Source organism: Eschrichtius robustus, chromosome 17 (genome assembly GCF_028021215.1).
Source record: "Eschrichtius robustus isolate mEscRob2 chromosome 17, mEscRob2.pri, whole genome shotgun sequence".
NCBI lineage: Eukaryota > Metazoa > Chordata > Mammalia > Artiodactyla > Eschrichtiidae > Eschrichtius > Eschrichtius robustus.
In genome coordinates this window covers 86,347,700-86,369,369 of record NC_090840.1, presented here as the reverse complement: position 1 = coordinate 86,369,369, position 21,670 = coordinate 86,347,700, and the positions used below count along the sequence as shown (strand labels likewise).

The 21,670-nt window shown below is 55.6% G+C and overlaps 2 protein-coding genes across 5 annotated transcripts in view; one reads left to right on the top strand and one right to left on the bottom strand.

The window, feature by feature from the left end:
• Positions 1–789: 789 nt before the first annotated feature.
• On the bottom strand, positions 790–20,104 carry HSF1 (heat shock transcription factor 1). Of its 4 annotated transcripts, none has more exons than XM_068526157.1 (14): positions 19,826–20,104; positions 6,173–6,281; positions 5,728–5,864; positions 5,359–5,483; positions 3,808–3,883; positions 3,678–3,739; positions 3,493–3,589; positions 3,276–3,412; positions 2,926–3,195; positions 2,476–2,559; positions 1,637–1,742; positions 1,493–1,558; positions 1,345–1,414; positions 790–1,265 (listed from the first exon to the last, which is right to left on the bottom strand). In XM_068526157.1, the coding sequence occupies exons 1-14, from the start codon at positions 19,940–19,942 to the stop codon at positions 1,060–1,062; spliced, it is 1,662 nt and encodes a 553-aa protein (XP_068382258.1). In that variant the 5' UTR covers positions 19,943–20,104; the 3' UTR covers positions 790–1,059. The 4 variants fall into 4 exon arrangements, with proteins under 4 accessions (XP_068382258.1, XP_068382259.1, XP_068382260.1 ...); XM_068526158.1 differs by having other exon boundaries at positions 1,345–1,390; XM_068526159.1 differs by lacking the exon at positions 2,476–2,559.
• The window catches only part of BOP1 (BOP1 ribosomal biogenesis factor), a 20,789-nt gene continuing 19,194 nt past the window's right edge, over positions 20,076–21,670 (top strand). The window contains exon 1 of the mRNA XM_068526115.1: positions 20,076–20,360. Within this exon, the coding sequence (XP_068382216.1) occupies positions 20,076–20,360 (285 nt within the window). The remainder of the gene's footprint in view (positions 20,361–21,670) is intronic.

The following is a 21,670-nucleotide window of genomic DNA, read 5'->3' as shown; positions in this document are numbered from 1 at the left end:
GAGGTGGGGGCACCCCCGGGCTCCTGTTCCCACCTCTGGTGGAACCCCGAGGCTGTGCCGGGCCAGGTGTGCCCTGACGTACAGCCACAGCCCAACAAGGTGGGTGTGTGAGGAGGTGACTGGGCGCTGGTCTCAGAGCCACGCTGCCCCTGCCCCAGCCAGAAGCTGCTCAGCCCCAAGTCCTCGCCGCCTCTGGGTCACGGTGGTGTTTTTGGGAGAGGGAGGCCTCCTGGGGGTGCCCTTTGAGTCCAAGGGGTTACAGGCCGCATCTCCCTGCCCCCTGCCTCCTGGGCGGCTGCCGGGAGAATGGCAAGCAGCGCGTGAGCCGGGTGGGGCAGGACAGCGGGTGGGCTGCCCTGGCCTGCCCCCCGTAACGCGCGTGCACGTGCTCACCCGCGGCCGCCTGACCCAGGGGCAGTGCTGTGCTCCCGCTCCCTCCCTCCTCTGCCAGACCCCACGCCTCCCTTTTGCCAAAGCCAGCCCGGCCCCTCGTGATATGAGCACAGTAGAGGTGGCTCTGCTGGGCAGATACACAACGGCGCACCCACCTGTGTCCCACCTGGTGCAGACCTGGCAGTGGCGTTCCTAGGGGCCCTCTGACCCCTCCCCGGTCCTTTAATAAAGACTTCTGCGTGCACATGGCCCAGTGGAGCCAGGCAGGCTCAGGCTCAGGCGTGCTGTGCCCATCTACCTCCCTCCAGCCCCTTCTGAGACCCCTGTGCCCCTCCTCACCACCCCCCCGCCCACCCCAGGACCCCCGCGGGAGGAAACAGACAGGGAGGCCACACGCACAGCCCGTCGTTTATAGATCTCTGTCTCGTCTGTCCGTCCGTCCGTGTATATGCCTGTATATCTCTACAGAAGGGGAAAGGGGGGACTCTCGTGTAAAAATCCAAAATACACTTCTATGAGCACCCGTGTACCGGTCAGTCCGAGGCCACTGCTCGTGGGGCTGGGCCCTCGCTGCTGATTGGGGCCATGCCCGCCCAGCCGGCCCGGTACTACTGAGACCAGCCCTGCACTGGGGGGGGGCGCAGGCCGGCCCTCCTCCTGGGGCCTCTAGGAGACAGTGGGGTCCTTGGCTTTGGGGGGCTCAGAGCCCGTCAGCAGGGAGATGGTGGGGTCGTCTGCGTAGTCATCTCCCTCGGAGAAGTAGGAGCCCTCTCCCAGCTCGAAGAGCACCGGCAGGTCGCTGCCCCCAACGTCCACGGAGCCCGGGTCCAGCAGGAGCAGGGGCTGGGCCGTGTAGTGCACCAGCTGCTTCCCTGGGGGCGGGGACCGAGCAGGTCAGGGTGCTGGCGTGAGGGCACGGGGCAGGGGCGGGGGCGGGCAGGCTCAGCTCACCTGAGTCAGGGCTGCTGCTCTCTGCTTCAAGAGGCCTGGGGGGCTCCTGGGGAGAGAGGAGCTCCTGGATCTGCTGGGGCGGAGGGAGCGTGGTGAGGGCTCCCGGATCCTCTCCCCCGCCACCCCGCCACCCCCACACCCTACGCACGCTGGCCAGGCTGCTGTCAAGGTCGGGCAGGCTCATGTCAGGCACTGTCACCGAAGGGCTGAACAACTGCAGGGAAGGGAGGGCAGTCAGGCCGTGCCTGTGGGCGGGGCGGGCGGGGCAGGGCAGGGCGGGGCCAGGACTCACGTCCAGCAGGGTGCTGGTGTCCACGCTGAAGCCGTGGCTCGTCAGCATGGTCTGCAAGCTGTCCAGGTTCGAGTCCATGGCATCCAGGTGGTCGCTGAGCTCGGTCCTGGCCAGAGGGAGGCAATCGGGTGAAGCGGCACTCCGGCGTCCCCACCCAGGCGCCTTCCTGCCAGCGCTCACGCCCACCTGCCAGAGAAGGGCTCCCCTCGGCCACCACCCACCCTGCTCGGGCTCACGGGAGGCCCTCCAAGGTAGGGCCCCTCTGCGCTGCCAGCCCGGGCCCGGTGGGGCAGTGTGCGAGCCAGGATCCTTGGCCACCGGGGGGAGTGGCTCAGGCCCCGCCGTCACCGGTCACCGTGAGGCCCCGTAAGGCCTCTGGCAGCATTTTAGGCTGGGCCAAGATGGCAGGAGGGCCAAGGAGGAGTTCAGTGCTCAGAATGGGGCGGGGGCCCAGATTTTCAGGCTCGATAAGCTTAGGCCTTTGCACCGGAAGACTGCAGGAGGAGGAGAGGAGCCGTGCTTGGCGTTGGGTGGGCCAGCCTCTCCCCTGTGCCTGCCAAGAAAGAGACCGGGCCTGGCGGCTGCGAACAAAAACGCCCTGCCCTCTCCTTAGAGGAGGCCAGTCAGCACAGCACCTGGGCCGTCCTCTGTCAGTCAGCAACTCGGGGTGCCGGCTTGGGCCCCGGAGCCCGGGGGCCAGTCCCTGCCGCAGAGGGCCCGGGGTGCCCGTTCACCAGGCAGGGCTGAGTGCTCCCAGCCGGGCTGGGCTCCGGTCCGCGGCTGGGGAGGGGCCCGAGCTCCGCAGAGCCCTCCTCCCTCCCCGGTGGGAGAGCGCTAACCCTGGCGGGACTCGGCCATGCAGAGAGGAGGAGGGGCAGGGAAAGAGGCGGGCGACCCCAGACATCTGTGGAGCGCGAGCCAAACTGCAAGATAGAAAGACAAGAGCCCCCCGATTGCAGGTGGGGGCCAGGCAGACTCCCAGCCCCCACCCTCGCCTGCCCACCTCTGGGGCGACAGGACGGACACAGGGACCCAGCAGCCTGCTGCAGGAGAGGGCGGCCTGGCCACACGCCTGGGCTCCTGCGGGGGAAGGGCTGTGGGATCACCTGGTTGGCATCTCCCTCCCTCCCCAGCCCTGAGCTTTGTGCTCAGGGCCAGGTCTGAGAGCTCATGCCCAGCAAGCCCAAAGCCGCAGGCCTGAGGGCCGCCCGTGTCCAGCCCTGCAGACGGCCCCCGTCAGAGGCCCGGCCGTGCTTCCAGCGGCCGGCGGGTGAGCGGACGGCACTCACTTGTCCAGGCAGGCTACGCTGAGGCACTTCTCGGGGGCCGAGGCAGGCCGGGGCGACGGGGGGCGGCCCCCGGCATCGGCGAGGGCCGGGGCCGAGGCGGCCGGCGTAGGCTCGCTCTCCCGCAGGATGGAATCAATGAGGGCGGTCGGGGACAGGGGCGTCTCCACCATGGAGGACGGCTGGCTGGGACTGGCATCCTCTGCCTGGGGGCTCCGAGGTGGGCTGGGGGGCTCCTCCTTGACTCGAACCAGGGGGCTGCTGGACAGGGGCCTGCACAGGGGGCGCACGTGTCAGCAGGCGCCTCCGCCAGCCCCACCCGCTCCCGCCTGCCGGGAAGGCGCCTGGCCCACCTCTCAGCTACGCTCCCGCCCGCGGAGGCCAAGGGGCTGCCGGGGGCCAGCTCGGTGATGTCGGAGATGATGGGTCCGGAGCTGGCAACAGCGTCTGGGGGGTAGAGGCTGGAGCCGCTATAGGCCGGGGACGGAGCCTGCCACCAGAGGGAGGTGACCACATGCAGCGCCTGCCGCTGCATCGCCCCCCCGCCCCCCCGCGGCGCCGGCCGCTCACCGAGTAGGGCCCCGAGCCGTGGATGTGCTCCAGGGAGTACTGCCGGCCGTACTTGGGCATGGAATGTGCAGAGCTGCCGTCATTCAGCATCAGCGGGCTGTGGGGAGGGGCAGGTTAGCTGCGTCCCCGGCCTCGGCGGCCCCCAGGACGCAGCCAACAGGAGGTGGGCATGCCCAGCGCCTCACATCTTTCTCTTCACCCCCAGGATCCGGTTCGACTGCACCAGCGAGATGAGGAACTGGATGAGCTGCAGGGGGAGAGGTGGTCAGCCTGGCTGCGGACAGGGACCCCGCACCCCGCCGGCTGGCGTCGCACCTTGTTGACGACTTTCTGCTGTTGGGCGTGCTTCTGCCGCAGGCTGGCCACCTCCCGCCACAGGGCCTCGTTCTCGCTGCGACAGACCAGGCGCCGTCAGGACACTCCACCCAACCCGGGCAGGAGCGGGGCGGTGGGGGACTGCGTCTCGCCACAAGCCCAGCTGCCGGCCCATCCCCACCCCACCCGAGCACAGGCTGTGGGACGGTCTGGGGGCCAGGCCAGGGCCCCCGCCCCTCCTCACGCTGTTGCGCTGCGGGGGGAGGACACGTGGGGGTGCCAGGTGCGGGGGCAGCGGGGCTGCGGTGGAGACCTGGGCAGGGCCGGCTGGTGCGCCCCAGGATCTGGGCCGAGACCCCCAGGGCCTTCTCGGTCACGGTCGAGGTGGCAGAGCCTTGAGGGCGGCCCCCACCCTTGGCCGTCTCTCCCTAGACTGAGGCTGAGAATGGGAGGGGAGCCCAGGGGAAGGGGGCAGTACGGCTTTCAGGCCACAGGGAGGCATATGGGGGGTTGTCCTGTGCCTTTAGGGGATCAGAGGTGGCCTCGAGGGGCAGAAAGGGCCACCGGAGCAGCCCACGGTCTGCCGCTCCAGGGGGCCAGCCCTGCTCAGCCCCCGGCATGTCCCGTTGACGTGCGAGAGACCCTCCTGGCTTCACCCTGAGAGGTGTCCATGTCCCGGAGGCCACATTCGCCTGGTCCCATCTCCAGGTGTCACCCAGCCAGGGGCTTCTGCTGGGCCCTGATGTGAGTAGTCGGGGCCCAGGAGCAACCTCCATGGTCTGGGGGGCACGACGGCCTCTGAGCGGCTTTGAGGCCACACCGAGACATGGACAGCCACCCTGGGCTGGGGTTCCTGAGGTCCCCAGGGCCCCAAGTACATGGGAGGAGACCTAAGCCAGCCTCCACAGGGGTCCTGGCTGAGGAAGAGAGGCCTTATTACACATTCTCTGTGATCAATTATGATGATTGGCATTGGGCGAGGAGGGTGATGGAGTTTGAAGGAATCCAATATATAGCATCCTTTCCCCCAACATTTGGAGCACAATCCGGGTAGCATGAGAGACAGACAAACAGCTGAATTTGCAACTTGGGGAGCCAGAAACATGTGAGGCTCGGGGGAGCCTAGAGCTGGTTCTGCAGTGGCCACACATGCCCCAGGGGCAGGGGTTCCAGAAAGAACCGAAAAGTGCTTCCTGCTTCCCAGGCCTGAGAGGCGACACCCGTGCTGAGTGATGCCAGGCGCCCGCTCAGGGGTTGTGTGAGGAGCTCGAGGGCGTGGCCGCTGCTCCAGGCCCAGCTCTGCTTGCTGCCATGGGAACCGGGTCCCACCCCACCTTCTGGAAATGAGTTCAACCTGGCAGGGTGGGAGGCTGTGCAAGCCGGAACCTAGTCCTGTCTGGAGAGTGGAAGGCCTGAAGCATGTGTCTCGGAGCCTGCGGGGCAGGACTGGGGGCAGAGGCCCTCCGCTGGCGCCCCCTCCCCCTCCTGCACTCGCTCCCCAGGAGGCCTCCTGGTCCCAGCAGCCCCCCTGCCCGGCGCCCCGGCACCTACTGCTTCATGGCCAGCAGCTTGGAGTCCATGCTCTCCTGCTTCCCCTTCATCAGCTGCACGTCGGTCAGCAGCTTGGTGACACTGTCCTGGTGAACCTTTATGTCCTCGCTCCTCAGGGTGGACACCTGGGTCCCCAGGGGAGCAGTCACTGAGATGGCCTGGGGGGGGGGGGTGGGATACAGCAGAAAGGGCCAAGGGGCTGCCGGTCTGGAGGGGCCTTCGCTGTGGTGGCTGATGGAGGAGGGGCTGCCAGCAGGAAGAGGGCTCGGTGCAGCCAGGCCAGGCCAGCAGGGCAGGGAGTGGGCGCCGCTCCTGCTGACGGCCTGGAGGGAGGTCCGAGGACGTGGGGGAGGGAGGATGGCTACTCACGCTGGTCACTTTCCTCTTGATGTTCTCGAGGAGCTGCTCCTGGCCGCGCAAGAAGCACGGGTGCTGGAACTCGGTGTCGTCCCTCTCTGGCTTGACCAGGCCGCCCTGCTCAATGTGGACCACCTTCCGGAAGCCATCTGCGTGCGACGGGGTGGGGGCAGTGCTGCCTCAGGGCTGGGGACCCAGCCCCTCACTCCAGCACGGCCACCGCCCCGCTGGAGGATGAGGGAGGCTGGGGGAGTGGGGAAATGCCCAGCACTGCCCTCTTGGGAGCCCTGCCTGAGGTGGCTGGGTGGTCTCGGTCTCAGGGAGACTCCACACCCCCCATGACACCCCCTCCCCCCGCAGGTGCGCGGGCTCCGGGCCATGCCCCCGGGCTACCCAGGGGTCAGAGCCTGGGGGCTGCACCAGGCCAGCGAGCGGGGCCCCGGGGCAGCGCACTCACACATGTTGAGCTGCCGCACAAAGCTGGCCATGTTGCTGTGCTTGAAGTACTTGGGCAGCACCTCCTTGGCGAACTGGCCCTGGTCCAGCACGTGGAAGCTGTTCCCACTCTGCCAGGAGACGCAGGGGTCATGCAGCCGCCTCCGTGCAGGGGCTGTGCCCCCACCCAGGGTGGAGGTCGCCCTGGGACCCAGCACCCTTGCCGAGGCCCGCTCACCCAGGCTGCAGAGGGCCGTTCAGGAAGCACCTCAGAGCACTGCAGGCCCCTCCCTCAGGGGGCCTCGTGCTAGCTTTAATCAGCAAATTTCCCCTAAGAACAGCCAAGACCCCAAACGGAGGCAGCCAAGAAGACAGGAACCTGATTTCAGTTTCTCTGGAGGAAAACAACACAGTCACGTTCAGAAACGCAGCTTTGTTTTTCTTTTGGCAACAGAGACAAAAAACAGAGATGAAAAAACTGCTACGCTGCTCTTCCATTTCTTTCCTGACCTCAGTCCAAAAGCTACTGGGAGGGCGACAAGGCAGCCCTCTGTGCTGGCAGGGCCTGGGGGCGGGCGCAGTCCTCCCCTGGGACGAGGGACAGGGAAGAGCCGGAAGATCCCCATGGCAGTGACCAGGACGCAGCAATGCTTCTCAACACAGACATAGACATGACAATAAACAGATGTAAGTGTGAGGTGAGGAGAAATGGTGGAAGAGAGACCTCTAAAGCTTTTTTCCTCCAAAGAAGCAATAAGAAAACTAGCAAAAAATGTTTAGTCAACTTCTTCAGAACCCTGAAACTCACCCAAAGGACTGCAGCAACATGGGGAGAATTTATTCAAGAAATGGTTGAATCTCAGTAAGATCAGTGAGCTGTGGCATTCAAACTCGCCCTGTTCCCACCTCCTTTCCCGTAGCTGTGAAAACCAACAGCTGAAATCGTGGGGGAGCCAGCATTCCGGCAGCCACAGGGTGAGAATGGGGCTGGGGCTCCTTCAAGGCCTGTATGGCAACTCCCTGGAAGGTTCCACTTGCAAGGCTGTTTTTGTTTGATTTGACTGGAAGCTCTCTTAGTATAAAAAGCCTTTCCCTAGGGATGTTTGTTGAAAACATCTAGAGGCAATTTAAAACTTGTGGCTGCCTAAGAAGTGGACAACAGACAGGGAAAAACAAGCTAACCAGAAAACTTAAAAGGAAGAGCTGGGGAATGAGATATCAAGAGGAGCTTTGAAAAGCTCTAAAATATTCCAGGGGATCTAGAAGTCACATGCACATGTAGAGCTGTGTGCACACCTGAGAGAGACCTGAGAAGGCCCTCTCACCTCTGGCTGACTGAGGCTCTGCATAAGCAGGAAGTGGAGGAGAAAGTCAAGGTGTCAACTACCTGGCTGGGAGGTGAAGGCATGCCCAGCACATACAGAGTCCCCTGCAGAGGCTGGGAGGGTTATTGTCTCCAGGCATTGAAGGACATTCCTGCTCCCTTTACTCCCTGACCAATGAGCTAACTGGGCAGAGAACTCAGTGACCACACACAACAAAGAACACAAACTGCCCAGAATTAGTTCAGAAAAGTCACTAAACAAACAGCAACGACAAGAAAACAGCGACAAATCCTGGCGAGCGGAGAAAATCTGATACTGAGTTTAACACATGCCAAATTATATTAATGGAAAGTCCAACATTCAACAAAAAATTACAAAACATGCAAAGAAACAAGGTATGACCCATACATGGGAAAAAAGCAACCGAAAGAAACTGTCCCTAAGGAAGCTCAGATGTTGGACTTACTAGACAAAGACTTTAAAATCAGGTATTTGAAATATGTTCGAAGAACAAAACAAAATGGCATCTAAAGAAATAAAGGAAAGCATAAGAATGATATTTCTTAGAACAAAGAATAACAATAAAAATAGAAGTTATAAATATGCACAAAAAAAAATCCTGGAGTTGAAAAGTGTAACAACTCAGATTTAAAATTCACTAGAGGGCTCAAGAGCAGATCCAAGCAGGAATAAGAAAGAATCAGCAAACGTGAAGGAAGATATTCAACTGAGATTACCTAGGCTGAGAGACAGAAAGAGAAAAGAATGAAGAAAGTGAACAGGCCTCAGAGACAATGTGGTACACCACCAAAGACCAACATACGCATAAAGGAGAGGAGAGAAAGGGACAGAAAGAATATCTGAAGAAATAATGGCAGAAAACTTCCCAAATTTGATGAAAAATATCCAAGAAGCTAAACAAATTCCAAGGATAAACTCAAAGAGATTCACATCTAGATATCCATAATCAAACTGAAGAAAGCAAAAGACCAAGGAAGAATCTTGAAAGCAGTAAGAGAGAATAGACCCATCATGTACAAGGAATCCCTAATAACAGCTAATTTGTCATCAGAAACCATGCAGGCCAGAAGCCAGTGGGACGACATACCAAAAGTGCTGAAAGAAAAAAAACCTGTCAGCCAAGAATTCTATATCCAGCAAAACTATCCTTTGAAGATAAAGGCAAGGTTTCTCTGTCTGTGAAGGCAGCTAAGGAGATCCAGCGAACCACTCCAAGAAGAAAAAAACGAAGCTTATTTAAGTCATCTAAAGTCTCTGGAAATTGTCCTAAAGGCATATAACAAATGAAGAGACATTTATTCAAGAAAACCTAAAACTAAGTATGAACGGTGAGTCTGTAACATTTTAGCCATAACTTATTCCGTCCTCCTCACACCAGTTCACCTGGATTGATATGACACTCTGGGAGGCTATGGCCTAGAGGTGGGGATTCGTCTCCCCTCAGTTTACAACCAAGGCTTTCTGTATCTTACTGAGGGGCAGGCCACCAGCATTTCTCATCTTGTCCAACTTGAAGGTGAAGAGGCTAAATTCCTGGTGATTGCAGCCAAGAGGTTGAGGGTCCTCTTCTCCATTTTGCCCCCACCTATAGAATGGAGGCTCTACCCCAGGCATGGCAGGCTGAGAATACTGGGGCTTCAATTACCCTCACCCCAGTTAGCCTTTAATTTCTTTTTCTTGTCTTAATGTACTGGGTAGGACTTCCAGTACACTATTAGCTAGAACTGGTGAAAACAGACTTTGTGCTTTGTTCTGATCTTATGAGCAAAGCATTCAGTGTCTTACCATTATGTATGATATTAGGTGTAGGATTTTTTTGTGTGTGTGTTGTTTTTTTTTAAAGATCCTTTTGTATCAAGCTGAGGAAGGTCCCTGCTAGCCCTAGTTTTCCTAGTTTCTGGAAGGATTTTTTTTTTTTTTTAATATCACGAACATCAAATTTTGTCAAATGCTTTTTCTGAATCAAATAATATGATCATGTGGTTCTTCTTCTTTAGATTGTTAACATGGTGGATTATATTGATTTAAAAATCTTGAACCATCCTTGCATTCCTGGGATAAATCCCATTTGTTGTGACATTATTCTTTTTATGTACTGCCAAATTTGATTTGCTAAAATTTTATAGAAGACATTATGAAGGATATTGGTCTGTAATTTTCTTGGACTGTTTTTGTCTAATCATTTGGGCCTGAAAATCTCTTTTTAGGAAGGTTTATGACTAGGAATTCTATTTCTTTAATAGACTCAGGACCACTAATAGTTATGTTTCACCTTGGGTGAGTTTTGGCCGTTTGTGCTTTTCAAGGAATTGGTCCATTTTATCAACTTTACATGAATAGAGTTGTTTGTAGTACTTCCTTATTATCCTCTTGCCACCTGTGGCATCTGTAGTGATATATCCTCCGTGATTCCTGATATTAATAATTTACCTTTTTTCTTCTGTCAGTCATTCCACAAGTTACCGATCTCAATCTTTTGAAACATTCAGCTTTTGAATTCATTTATCATGTTTTACTGTTTTCAATTTCATTGATTTTTGTTGTCTTTATTATTTCTTTCCTTCTGCTTGCTTTGGGCTTAGTTTGCTCTTTTTTACTTTAATGTGGAAGCTCAGAAGCCATTCTTATTTCCCTTTTAGCACTGCTTTATGTGGATCTCACACATTTTCAGACAGGAAGAGTTTGGTGGGCTGCTGGGGAATGCCTATGGCACAGGAGATGGATATCCTGTCAGATGGAAAATGAGGGAAGAAAACAGGGCTCCTCTGGAGGCTGCACTCTTGCGAGTCTTGATGGTGGCATCTGCAGGCTGCCACTGTGCCTCAGTCTCCCCACGTGGCATCTACCATTCACCCACACGACCTCAAGCACATCCTGTCTCACCCCACGCCAGACTGCTTGCTGAGCTCTACCCTTGCTGACTGATTGGGTGTCTCCACATGGCTGGCCGTCTGGGACGTACCTCCATATCTCTGAAAAGGAAGCTATAATCGATGTACAGTTTACCATTTTAAATGAACAGCTCTCCATTTCTGACACACAGCTGTTTACTCGCACAAGCGAGGAATAGAGAACATTTCCATCTACCCCCCAAATCACCCCTACGTCCCTTTGCAGTCAACCCCCTCCCTCATCCCCAGGCAACCACTGATCTTTTGTCCCCATAATTTTGCCTTTTCTGGAATGTCATATAAATGGAATCACAGGGTATGTAGCCTTTTGTGTTTGTATGTAGTCTTTCACTTAGCATAATGCCTTTGAGATGCAGCCATAGTGTTGCAAGGGTAAGCTGTTTGTTCCTTTTAAATGCTGAGTAGTATTCCATTGTAGGGATGTCCCACAGTTTGTCTTCCACTCACCAGTTAATGGACATTTGGGTTGTGTCCTGTTTTTGGCTATTATAAATAAGTGCTATGAACATTTGTGTCCGGGTTTTTTCCTTCTAGAAGTTATATAGTTTTAGCTCTTATATTTCAATCTATGTTTAATTTTTGTATACAGTATTAAGCACAGGACAGGCTCACATTTGTGCTTGTGGAAGTCCAATTATTCCAGCGCCATTTGTTGAAAAGACAGTTCTTCCTCTATTGAATTACAATGGCATCTTTGTCAAAAATCAAATAACCTTGAATGGGTGGGCCTACTTCTGGACTCTCTAGTCTGTTCCACTTATTTGTATGTTTATAGTTATGCCAATATCACTCAGTACTGATTATTATAGCTTTTCAGTATGTCTTGATATTGGATAGTGTGAGTCTTCTAACTTTGTTCTCCTTAAAAAAAAAAAAAAAAAAAAGTTTGACTATTCTCTGTCCTTTGCTTTTTCATATAAACTGAAGGTTAGTGCACACAAAAATTTCTGCTTGGATTTCACTGGGATTGTGTGGGACCTACTTACGTCTTTTTCTCAGCCATGTTTTATAGTTTTCAATGAATAAATTATACACGTACATATATGTGTTTGTGTGTGTATGTGTGTGTGTATGTATGTATGTATATATATATATATATATATATATATATATATATATATATATATATATATACACACACACACACACACACATTTTGCAAGATTTACCCCATGATAACTAGCCTACAGATGGCCTCCGAGGATCTCTCCACCTCCAGGAGTTCACAGCTTGTGCTGTCCCCTTCCATGATCTACCAGGAATGTTCTCTATGACCAACAGCATCCAACAGACATGATGGTATTTGAGAACACATTACAAGCCCACCTTGGGCTCTTGCTCTCTCAGATCGCTTGCCCTGGGAGAGGCAAGGTGACATGCTGAAAGCAGCCCTAAGGAGAGGTCCACATGGTGAGGAACTGAGGCTGCCAGCACCCAGCTGAGTCTTTTTTTTTTTAAAGATTTTTTTGATGTGGACCACTTTCAAGGTCTTCACTGAATTTGTTACAGTATTAATTCTGTTTCATCTTTTGGTTTTTTGGCTGAGAGGCATGTGGGACCTTGGCTCCCTGACCAGGGATCGAACCCGCACCCCCTGCATTGGAAGGCGAAGTCTTAAGCACTGGACCACCAAGAAAGTCCCCCCAGCTGAGTCTTGAGATGGCTGCACCCTCACAAGAGATCCTGAGGCAGCCAGCTCACGGCTCTCAGACACTGGGAGGTAACAAAGGTTTGTTGTTTTAGGCAGTTAGTTTGGAGGTGACTGGTTACACAGCCATAGATAATACAACCAGTAAGTGTTCTGTGGTTTTTGTAGCACTGTAAATATTTCCATTTTCAACAGTTTGTTACTAGTACATAGAAATATATTCCATTTCTGTATATTGGCCTTGAATCCTGTGACCTCACTAAACTCATTCATTAGTTCTAATAACTTTTCTGTAGATTCTTTGGGATTTGCTAAGTAAACAATAATGTTTTCTATGAATAGAGAGTTTTATTTCTTGCATTTCAATCTTGATGTCCTTTATTTATGTATTTGCCATATTGCCTGACCAGGGCATCCAATAGATATTAAGGAAAAGCAGTAAGAGCAGACATCCTTGCCTTCTTTTCCAGTCTTGGGGGAAAGTATTCAGTTTTTCACCATTAAGTATAATGTTAGCAGTAGGGTTTTTTTGGTAGAAGCTTTTTATGAGATTGACGAATTTCCCTTCCTAGTTTGCTGAGCTTTTTAAAAAATTTTATTTATTTATTTATTTATTTATTTATTTTGGGCTGTGTTGGGTCTTCGTTGCTGCACACAGGCTTTCTCTAGTTGTGGCGAGTGAGGGCTACTCTTCGTTGCGCTGCGTGGGCTTCTCATTGTGGTGGCTTCTCTTGTTGCGGAGCACAGGCTCTAGGCGCACGGGCTTCAGTAGTTGTGGCTTGCGGGCTCTAGAACGCAGGCTCAGTAGTTGTGGCGCACGGACTTAGTTGCTCCGCAGCATGTGGGATCTTCCCAGACCAGGGATCGAACCCGTGTCCCCTGCACTGGCAGGTGAATTCTTAACCACTGCGCCACTCAGGGAAGTCCCTTGCTGAGTTTTTATCATGAAATGGATATTGAATTTTGTCAAATGCTTCTGCCTCTGTTGAGAAGATCATGTGGCTTTTCTTCCCCGTTCTGTTGATGTGGTGAGTTACACTAGGTCTTGAGTGTTGACCAGACTTCCACCTACAGGGCCCCTTCCAGTCCCAGGCCTCATGCTGTCTCTGATCAGAAGTCAGTCTCATTCTTATCCTATTCTTCCGTGTGCAATTTCCTTTCTTTTTCTGGCTGCTTTTAAGATTTTCTCTTCACCACTTGCTTTCAGCAATTTGATTGTGATGTGCATTGGTTATCATTTTTTTTTGTGCTTTATCCTCCTTGGGAATCACTGAAATTCTTGGATCTGTGGGTTTACAGCTTTCAAAGAAAAAAAAAAACTGGGGAAAATTTCAACCAGTATTTCTAAAATTCTCCTCCCTCCTTTACTCTGGAACTTAAATTGTGTGTCAGACCACGTGACATTATCCCCGTAAGGCTCTGCTCACTTTTTTCAGTCTTTTTTTCCTCTCTGTGATCACTGCATAGTTTCTTTTGCTAGTCTAGTGTTCGGTGATCTTTTCTTCTGCAGTTTCTAATCTGCTGTTTAATCCCCTCCAGTGACTTATAAAAACAAGCTTTAAATTTTAGAAAGTTAGATTTACAGAAAAGCTAGACAGTACAGAGTTCCCACATATCCCACGCCCAGTTTCCCTATTATTAACACCCTGCATTAGTGCATAGGCCACAAGTAACGAATCAATATACTGATAGTTTATTTTTAACCAAAGTCCCCATTTTGTTCAGATTTCCTTAGTTTTTACCTAATGTCTTTCTATTCCGGGACATCATCCGAGACATTACATTCTCGTCTTCTTACGTCATTCTTGACAGTCTCAGACTTTCCTGGTTTCTGATGCCCTTGACAGTTCTGAGGAGGACTAGGCTGGTATTGTGTAGAATGTTGCTCAACTTGGATTCGTCGGATGTTTTTCCCTCATGATGAGTTGGGGTTACATAAGTTTTTGGAGAGGAAGACCACAGAGGTGGCTTGCCCTGCCCATCACAGCACGTCAGGGCACACCCGTCAACGTGACTCATCACTGCTGGCGGAGGCCTGTCTGTCAGGCATCTCCACTGTACAGTCTCTCCCCCCACCCGCTCCTGTACTCCTCAGAAGGAAGTCTGTGTGCAGCCAACACTGAAGGGTGGGAATTATGTGTTACCTCTTTGAAGGGAGTCAACAGAAATAATTTGGAATTCTTCTGCATGGGACACTTGTTCCAGAGATATTTTGTTCAATTTCCTTCCTTTTTATATCTTCCATTTCTCTGTCTTAATGTTTTCTCTCTACTTCTTCGAGCACACAGAGCATTTTAATAACTCTTTTTTTTTTTAATAACTCTTTTAATGTCCTTGCTTGCCACTTCCATCACACCTGGATTTGTTACTATGACTTTTCTCTTGTTACAGGTCACATTCTCATGCCAAGTGAATCATCTATTAGTTTTGACTAGATCCTGGACACGAAGAATTTTACTACATTGTGTCTGAGTTTAGTTGTCTTCCTTTCAAGAGTACTGCACCCTCAGTTCTGCAGGAAAGGATCAGCCAGATCCTTTTAAGGCTTGTTTTTAAGCTCGTTTACACCGCATTTGGGTAGCCTTTTTCTCTGGGGCTAATCCAGCCCCGCGTTCAAGCCGTGGCTGTTCTGAGGTCCGTGAAGGGCTCTGTATGTTAGAGTGGTCTCTCCGCTCTGGCTGTGAGGAATCGATGACTCGGCCAACTCTAGGTGAGCCTGGAGGTCGCGCACCACACGGCTCCTCAGTGGCTGCTCCTTCCCTGGAAGTTCTCGGGCGGCTTCCCAGGCTCCCCACACGGACGGGCAAAGCAGCACTCGACCAAGATCCGCAGGGGCTCACGTGCGGCTCCTCCTCTCTGGTACCAGGCCTTGCAAATTCTGGCTGTCTCAGCTTCCCCGAAGGCCAGGCTCTCGGAGTCTGAACGCTGCCTCCAGATAGAAAGCCTAGGCACCTGGAGGGCTCACCTGTCCCTCCTGTTTAACAATCCTGAACACCGTTGGTGGGTTGAGTCCATGTTGAATGTGTCCTGCCAGCCTGACCTTAAGGTCTGTTAGAAGTCTGAGAGGACCTTCTGGTGAGTCCATCGCAGAACCCGATGTCTCCTCCTCCTCTGCTGACCACGTGCAATTCTTGCAGGAAGTTTTGGCTTACCCTTGGATATAACGGAAACCAGTGATGGGAAATACGGTAGGACCGGGGAGAAGATGTTGCCCAGCTGCTGGCTGGCAAGCAATGCCCTTGCCCCTGAGATGCAGTTCTTAGTAAATATCAAGTCTTACTGTAAATTCAGAGACTGTGGCCCTATTTCCTACACAACTGTGAACAACCTGAAACGTATACAAAGTTTTGCACGTAAGTACATTTTTACAGAGGGAGGATCTCTGTCTTTGAATAGTTTCTCAAAGCACCCACAACTCAACAGGATTAACATCCATGGTAATTCCATGAGAGGCCTACCTGTACTTTTCAAGTATATTCCCAGAAGAAAAGGCCCGTTTTAGTCCCCCAGCCCAAGAGACTGGTGCATGTGATGTGCTCCGGGAGCAGTGGGCGTGCGGCTGGCACCCATGTGCAGTGTGACCACTAGAGCCGCGTGGACGTGGCAGCAGAGAAACGCAGCCTGGCGGGAGGACACGGGAGGCACAAGGCGGGGTGCAGAGGGGAGCTCGCTTTCGGTCCCCTCCCCGGCCCTCGTCTTGTCCGCAACCGAGAAGAGGACCATCTGCACTGTCTTCATGTCATTTTCTTATTTCTGCTCAGGGTCGCAGCACAGGCCCCAGGACCAAAGCATCCCCGCTCATGTCCAGCCGCTGGCCCCATGCTCGGGTCTCCAGGCCCAGCTGAACATCTGCACACGGGTGACTGCTGACTCAGTAACTGCCGGGGCCTCCCAGTGGCAGGAGACTGTGGGGCAGCTGCCAGCGCCTCCAGGATCGGGAAGCATTCAGGGAGCCGGCCTCCCTCCTTCCACGGCCTGCGAGGCCAGCCTCTGCTAGCCCTGCAGATCTCAAGGAAACCCTGCAGCCTAGGTGCAGGCTCTGGGGTCTTTAGCCCGGCGCCTGTGATATCTGATGGGAGCTGACCGCTCATTCCAGGGTGGGTCCTGTGGACCCTGCTGACCCCTTCCTGGTCCTTTAATAAAGAATTCTGAGCACACATGGCCCAGTGGAGCCAGGCAGGCTCAGGCTCAGGTGTGCTGTGCCCATCTACCCTCCCTCCAGCCCCTTCTGAGACCCCTGTGCCCCTCCTCACCACCCCTCGCCCACCCCAGGACCGCGGAGGGAGGAAATAGACAGGAGGCCACACACATAGCCTGCCGTTTATAGATCTCTGCCCGACTTGTCCATCCATCCATCCATCTATACATATACCTATACATCTCTACGGAAGGGGAAAGGGGGGACTCTCGTGTAAAAATACAAACTACAATTCTATGAGGACCAAGTACTGGTCAGTCCGAGTGTGGCTGAGGTCAAGCTAAGAAAGCAGGTAGGGCTTCCCTGGCGGCGCAGTGGTTAAGAATCCACCTGCCAATGCAGGGGACACAAGTTCGAGCCCTGGTCCAGGAAGATCCCACATGCCGCGGAGCAACTAAGCCCGTGCACCACAACTACTGAGCCTGCGCTCTAGAGCCCGCGAGCCACAACTACTGAGCCCATGTGCCTAGAGCCTATGCTCCCTAACAAGAGAAGCCACGACAATGAGAAGCCCGTGCACCACAACAAAGAGTAGCCCCCACTCGCCACAACTAAAGAAAGCCCGCACGCAGCAACGAAGACCCAAGGCAGCCAAAAATAAATAAATAAATAAATAAATAAATTTATTTAAAAAAAAAAAAAAAAGCAAGCAAGTAAGCAGGTGGGGTGGAGCCGGAGCCCGGACCCCACAGGTGGAGGCCTCGTGCTGCCCTCTACCCGGGAGACGTGGAGTGTGGCGAGGGCAGGCGTGAGCCAGAGCTGGACGCCTCTGGCTCCAGAGGTGAGCGAGAGACCGTGGACTTCGGGTCCTGCTCAGCCGTCCCCCAGCTCTTCGTCTGTTTCCTGATGTCTCTGGGACTCAGTTCCTGTGTCTCTAAAAGGCCGGCTGTCACCTCCACGTGGGGCTGTGGAAGGAGGGGAACCGATACCCGAGGGGCTGGGCCTCCCGCTGTGCACAGGGACTGGATAGGGATGGCCATGTCCTGTTTGGCAGGTGCAGGGGGCACCAGGAGCCTCCAGGCCCCCAGCGCCCCTCACAGCCTGCACCGGGTGTGCCTCCGGCCTTTCGGGGCCACTGCCCATCCCTGAGGGCGGGCCGGAGGGCCTGCTGGGCCCACCTGGCTCCCGGGCCGGGAGGAGGAGCAGCCCTGCCTGTCGCGGGAGCCCCGAAAACGGTCCTCGGCCAGCTCGGAGTGGCCAGGTGCGACCAGGACCCTCCTCAAAGGGTCCCACAGGGAGCTGGCGACCTGACTGCAGGCACTGCTCTCCAGCCAGCCCCTCCAGTGGGACCCTCTGACCCTCTGACTGCCGGTGCTCACACGGGCCATCCTAGGCGAAGGAGGCCCTCGCTCTTAGGGACTCGAAGCGCCTGCAGCCTAAAAAGAAGAGCCTCCTTCACCCACGCACTCCCTCCCCCCATCCCTGTCCCGTGGGAGTGGAGTCAGGAGAGCCACTGCGTTCGCCAGCTTCCCTCCCGAGGGCGGTGGGGCCTCGGGTCCTGCAGGGCAGCCCCGGCCTCTTCAGCAGTGGCTCCACCCCAAGCGCATCGGTAACTGGCAAGGGGTCTGGAAGGGGGGGAAGCCAACACGACTCTCCGGGCAGCGACCTGCTGGCCGTCCCCTGGGCTGTGCAGAGGACGCACGACACTGCCGGACTGGCCCCCCGGCCAGAGCTTCTGGGGCTAGAAGCCACCCCCACCCCCCCTATTACTCAGCCTTGAGGGTCAGCCACCCCACTACCGCCTTTCCCTGGTCCCCCGGGTCAAACGCAGGGTCCTCTTGGCAGAATGGGGAGAAAACTTCCAGCACAAGGGGGAAGGCACCGAGAGCACAGACGCCAGAACCTTCCAAGGTCTCTGGAAGTTGGACTTTGGGCTGCAAGTCTGCAGAAGTCTCCATGAGGACTTTCTGACAGAGGCCCGGGGCTTGTGTGGGCATCACTGAGGCAGGGGGCTGTCTCCTTTCTCAGGGCTGGGCAGCTCTGCAGCCCCTGCCCAACCCAGCAAAGGGCTCCGTTTCTGTCCTGCCTGGCAGTGCCAGCCCGCCTGCTGCCTCCTGCACCAAGCACGCCCTGCTCGGCCTGTGGACAGACCAGGGGGGCTCAAATGCGCAGGCTCCAGCCAGCACCCCTCCACCCCCCGGGGAGAAAGTGCCAGCAGGGCCGGCGGGTGGTGCAGCCACTGTGAGCGAGGCTGTCTCAGGCTTGATGGTTCCCGCTTTCCTGCTCCAAGGCCTTGCCCAGAGCACAGGCAGTGGGACCTGGAGAGCTCGCTGGTGGGGCTTCACCCGCTGCCTCATGATCTTTAAGCAAAAGCAGTGAGCAGGTCAAGAGGTGGGGCGATCACCCCAGTAGGACTAAGCTCGGAACATCCCAAAAGATCTCTGATGCCCCTCCCCAAACCGGGTAAGAGTGCTGCCTGGGAGTTAAGGGAAAGGGGAAAGAGGAAGAAGGAAGGATAATGACAGAAGCATGGGGTCATTTCCTTGGCTCAGCAAAGTTCAAGTCCTGCAACGAAGGGATGGTGGTAACAGGACAGGCTGCAGGAAAGCACGGCCCCCTCTTCGGGAATGCTGCCCACCATTACAGAAACAAGCAGTGGGAATGGAGAGTGCCACATGGATGTGTGACTGGGACCAACACAAAGTGTCCCCCACAAGGACGCTGCAGGATTTCTAGTCTCTTTACTCCCTTCTCCCCGTCTTGAGGCAGAACTTCAGCAAACAGACAACCCAGGAACGAGAGGACCCAGCCTCCAGTTCAGGGCTCGCTTCAGCCCTGACTGTTCTTCGTTCCTAAGGGCTTAAGACTGTGAAAGAGAAGTACTTAGGAGAGTCTGAGAAAGCCAGCGTCTGGGCCCTCAAGAGAGCAAGCATGTCTGGAGGCGCCCAGAGGCTCCGCAGCCCAGGGCAGCCTAGGCCACCCATCTGCCGGGCCTGAGCTATGGCTCCGGCCTTCCCCGGACACGACGTCACAGTCCGGACGTGAACGGCAGATTCTCAGCCGCAACTCCAGACAGTCTCTGCTGTACCTCTGCAAGCCTGAATTGTCCGGTCTGCAAGGTCAGACCACGGAAACGAGCCTGCTGCCAGGCAACTGGAGGCAGGGACGCGAATGAAGACGTCCCGAGAGAAACGAAAAACAAAGTCGCTCTTGGGAAACCCAGCTCTGGTCTCCGGACACGGGCTCGAGACCCACCGGAACTTTATGACGTTTTGCTTTCTGTTTTCGCTCCTTTTCCTTTTCCACTAGAGTAACGCTCTCCAATTCCTGCGCCAAGTCCTGATTTCTTCCCAAAGGCTGCTGACCCCACCACCCTCGTAACTCATCTGAGAAGCTACGGGGGCCACCTGGGCACAACGCTCGCCAGCGAAACTGGGCGCTGCCCTAAGGCCAGACGCGCTTCCGCAAGTTGTCCCGCACATAGTCGGCCCGAGACCGAGGAGGAGAGGCCCTTCCTGCCCAGCCCAGGGGAGCGCGCGGCAGGATCGACGAGGGGCGGCCTCGGACGCTCTTTCCCGACGCCCTGCTGCCCGCCCCCAAAAGCCCCGGGCCGGCGCGCCCAGCCCCTCACCGGGCTCCAGCAGATAAGCGCGTCCGTGTCCGGGTCGCTCACGAGGGTCCACAGCTTGGTCAGGAAGGCCGGGACGTTGCTGGGCCCCGCCGCGCCCGGGCCCACGGGCAGATCCATAGCGGGCGAGGCGGGAGAAACGGAGGTGGCGATCGCGAGGAGGGGCTGAGGGCCGGGCTAGCGCCGCTGCCGCGCCTCCCGCGCGGGCCGCGCCGCCGCCGCTCGCTGCGCACACACGGCCCCAAGCCCTAGCATGGCCGCCGCCATCTTGCGACGGGCACGCTCCCGCCGGCGCCGCCCGCCCGCGTCCCCATGGCGCGCGCACGCCGGCCCCGCCCCACCCAGGGGCCGCCCCGCGCCCTCTGACCCTGCGGGCCCCGCCCCCAGGCCCACGCGGTCGTGTCGCTGCCGGAAGTGGCGGCGCGGGTCGGGGCTGGCCTGGAGCATGGCGGGCACGCGGGGCGTGGGGCGCGAGGCGGCGGCGGCGAGGGCGCTGCAGGGGAAGCGGCCGCCGGAGCCGGAGCCGGAGCCGGAGGAGGTGACCGCGGGCTGCGCGAGCGGGACGGGGAGGTGCATCTGGGCCGCACGTGGCGGCTCCTCGGCCGCCGACCCCGGGGAGCCAGGCCGGGGAAAGCGGGGAGGAGGGTCGCCTGTCCTCTGCTAGCGGTGGCCTTGTGGGGGCGTCCTGGGCAGGGAGCACCCCCTGCGCGAGGGGTAGCCTGTGTGGGGCTGGGCTGTTCTGCGGTTGGAAGAACGTCTGGGCCGGAGAGAGCTAGGAAGGAGGGCTGGCATCCTGTGCGGCAGCCTCCCTAGCCTTTTGAATTGTGCTTCCTGCGTTAAAGGGGTTTGAGCGTGCAGTAACTACTTGCCTGTTGATACGTTACTAATACGTCGCATACATTGTAAAAGAGGGTACGAGAATAGTAAGGCAGTGCCTGCTGCACTGGACGCATCGTTTCAACTGGACTTATGGCCACTCCTGCTTTCCAGCTGGACCCCACCTGGGTTGTGGGGTGTCATCAAATCTCCGTGGTAGAAAGCCGCCGAAGGCTTGTACAGTCGCGCCTCTCTGAGCCGGGACTCCACGTTGCTGGGTTGTCAGGCTGCGCGCTCAATTTGCGACAAGTCCTCTTGGCTCTGTACCCATCAGCAGCCATTTGTGCTTGTGCCCAAATCATTTATGCCATTTTCATTTGCTGTTTTAATTGTGTGGCTTACTAAGTGTTGGAGTAGTTAGTGGGTGTCAGAGTCGTTTCTGTGGAAGCTGAGTTGAGTGCTGCCAAGAAATTGGTGAGTGCAGGCTGTCCAATTAGGTGAGAGACTGGTTAACAATTGAAAAGCAGCGAATTCTCCATTCAAATAAATGCTTGTTAGAAGTCTGCAAGTTCTTGTTCCACTTCTAAAAGGTCCACACACTGTGCACTGCGTCCTGTAGACTTAGGGACCGGGTAGTGTCTGGTCAGCAGAGCTCTGCTCGAGGAAGCTCTGGTCCTACCCCTTGAGGGGGTGAATGGAAACACTTGCTTTTAAGTAAAGCTTGTGTAGTTTTTATGTCTTTTCAACCAACCTTTACAATTTACTGATCAACTGTCGGTCCCAATCTGGTTGGATACAGAGTCTTCTGCTTCAGGTGGGAAAAGCCCCTCAGGTTGTGGTCCTCTGCCTGCCCCAGACCCCGCCCTAGTGCCCTCATAGCTCTGGGGCTGTGAGTGCCAGGGTGGGGTGTGGAGGATAGGGGGCCGGTGTGGATGATGTGATGGGAACTGAGCTCCTTGAAAAGTCCTTCCCTTGTGAGATGCTAGGAGTTGAATGTCTCTTCCGAGGGCACGCGGCCTGCTGGCGGAGGTG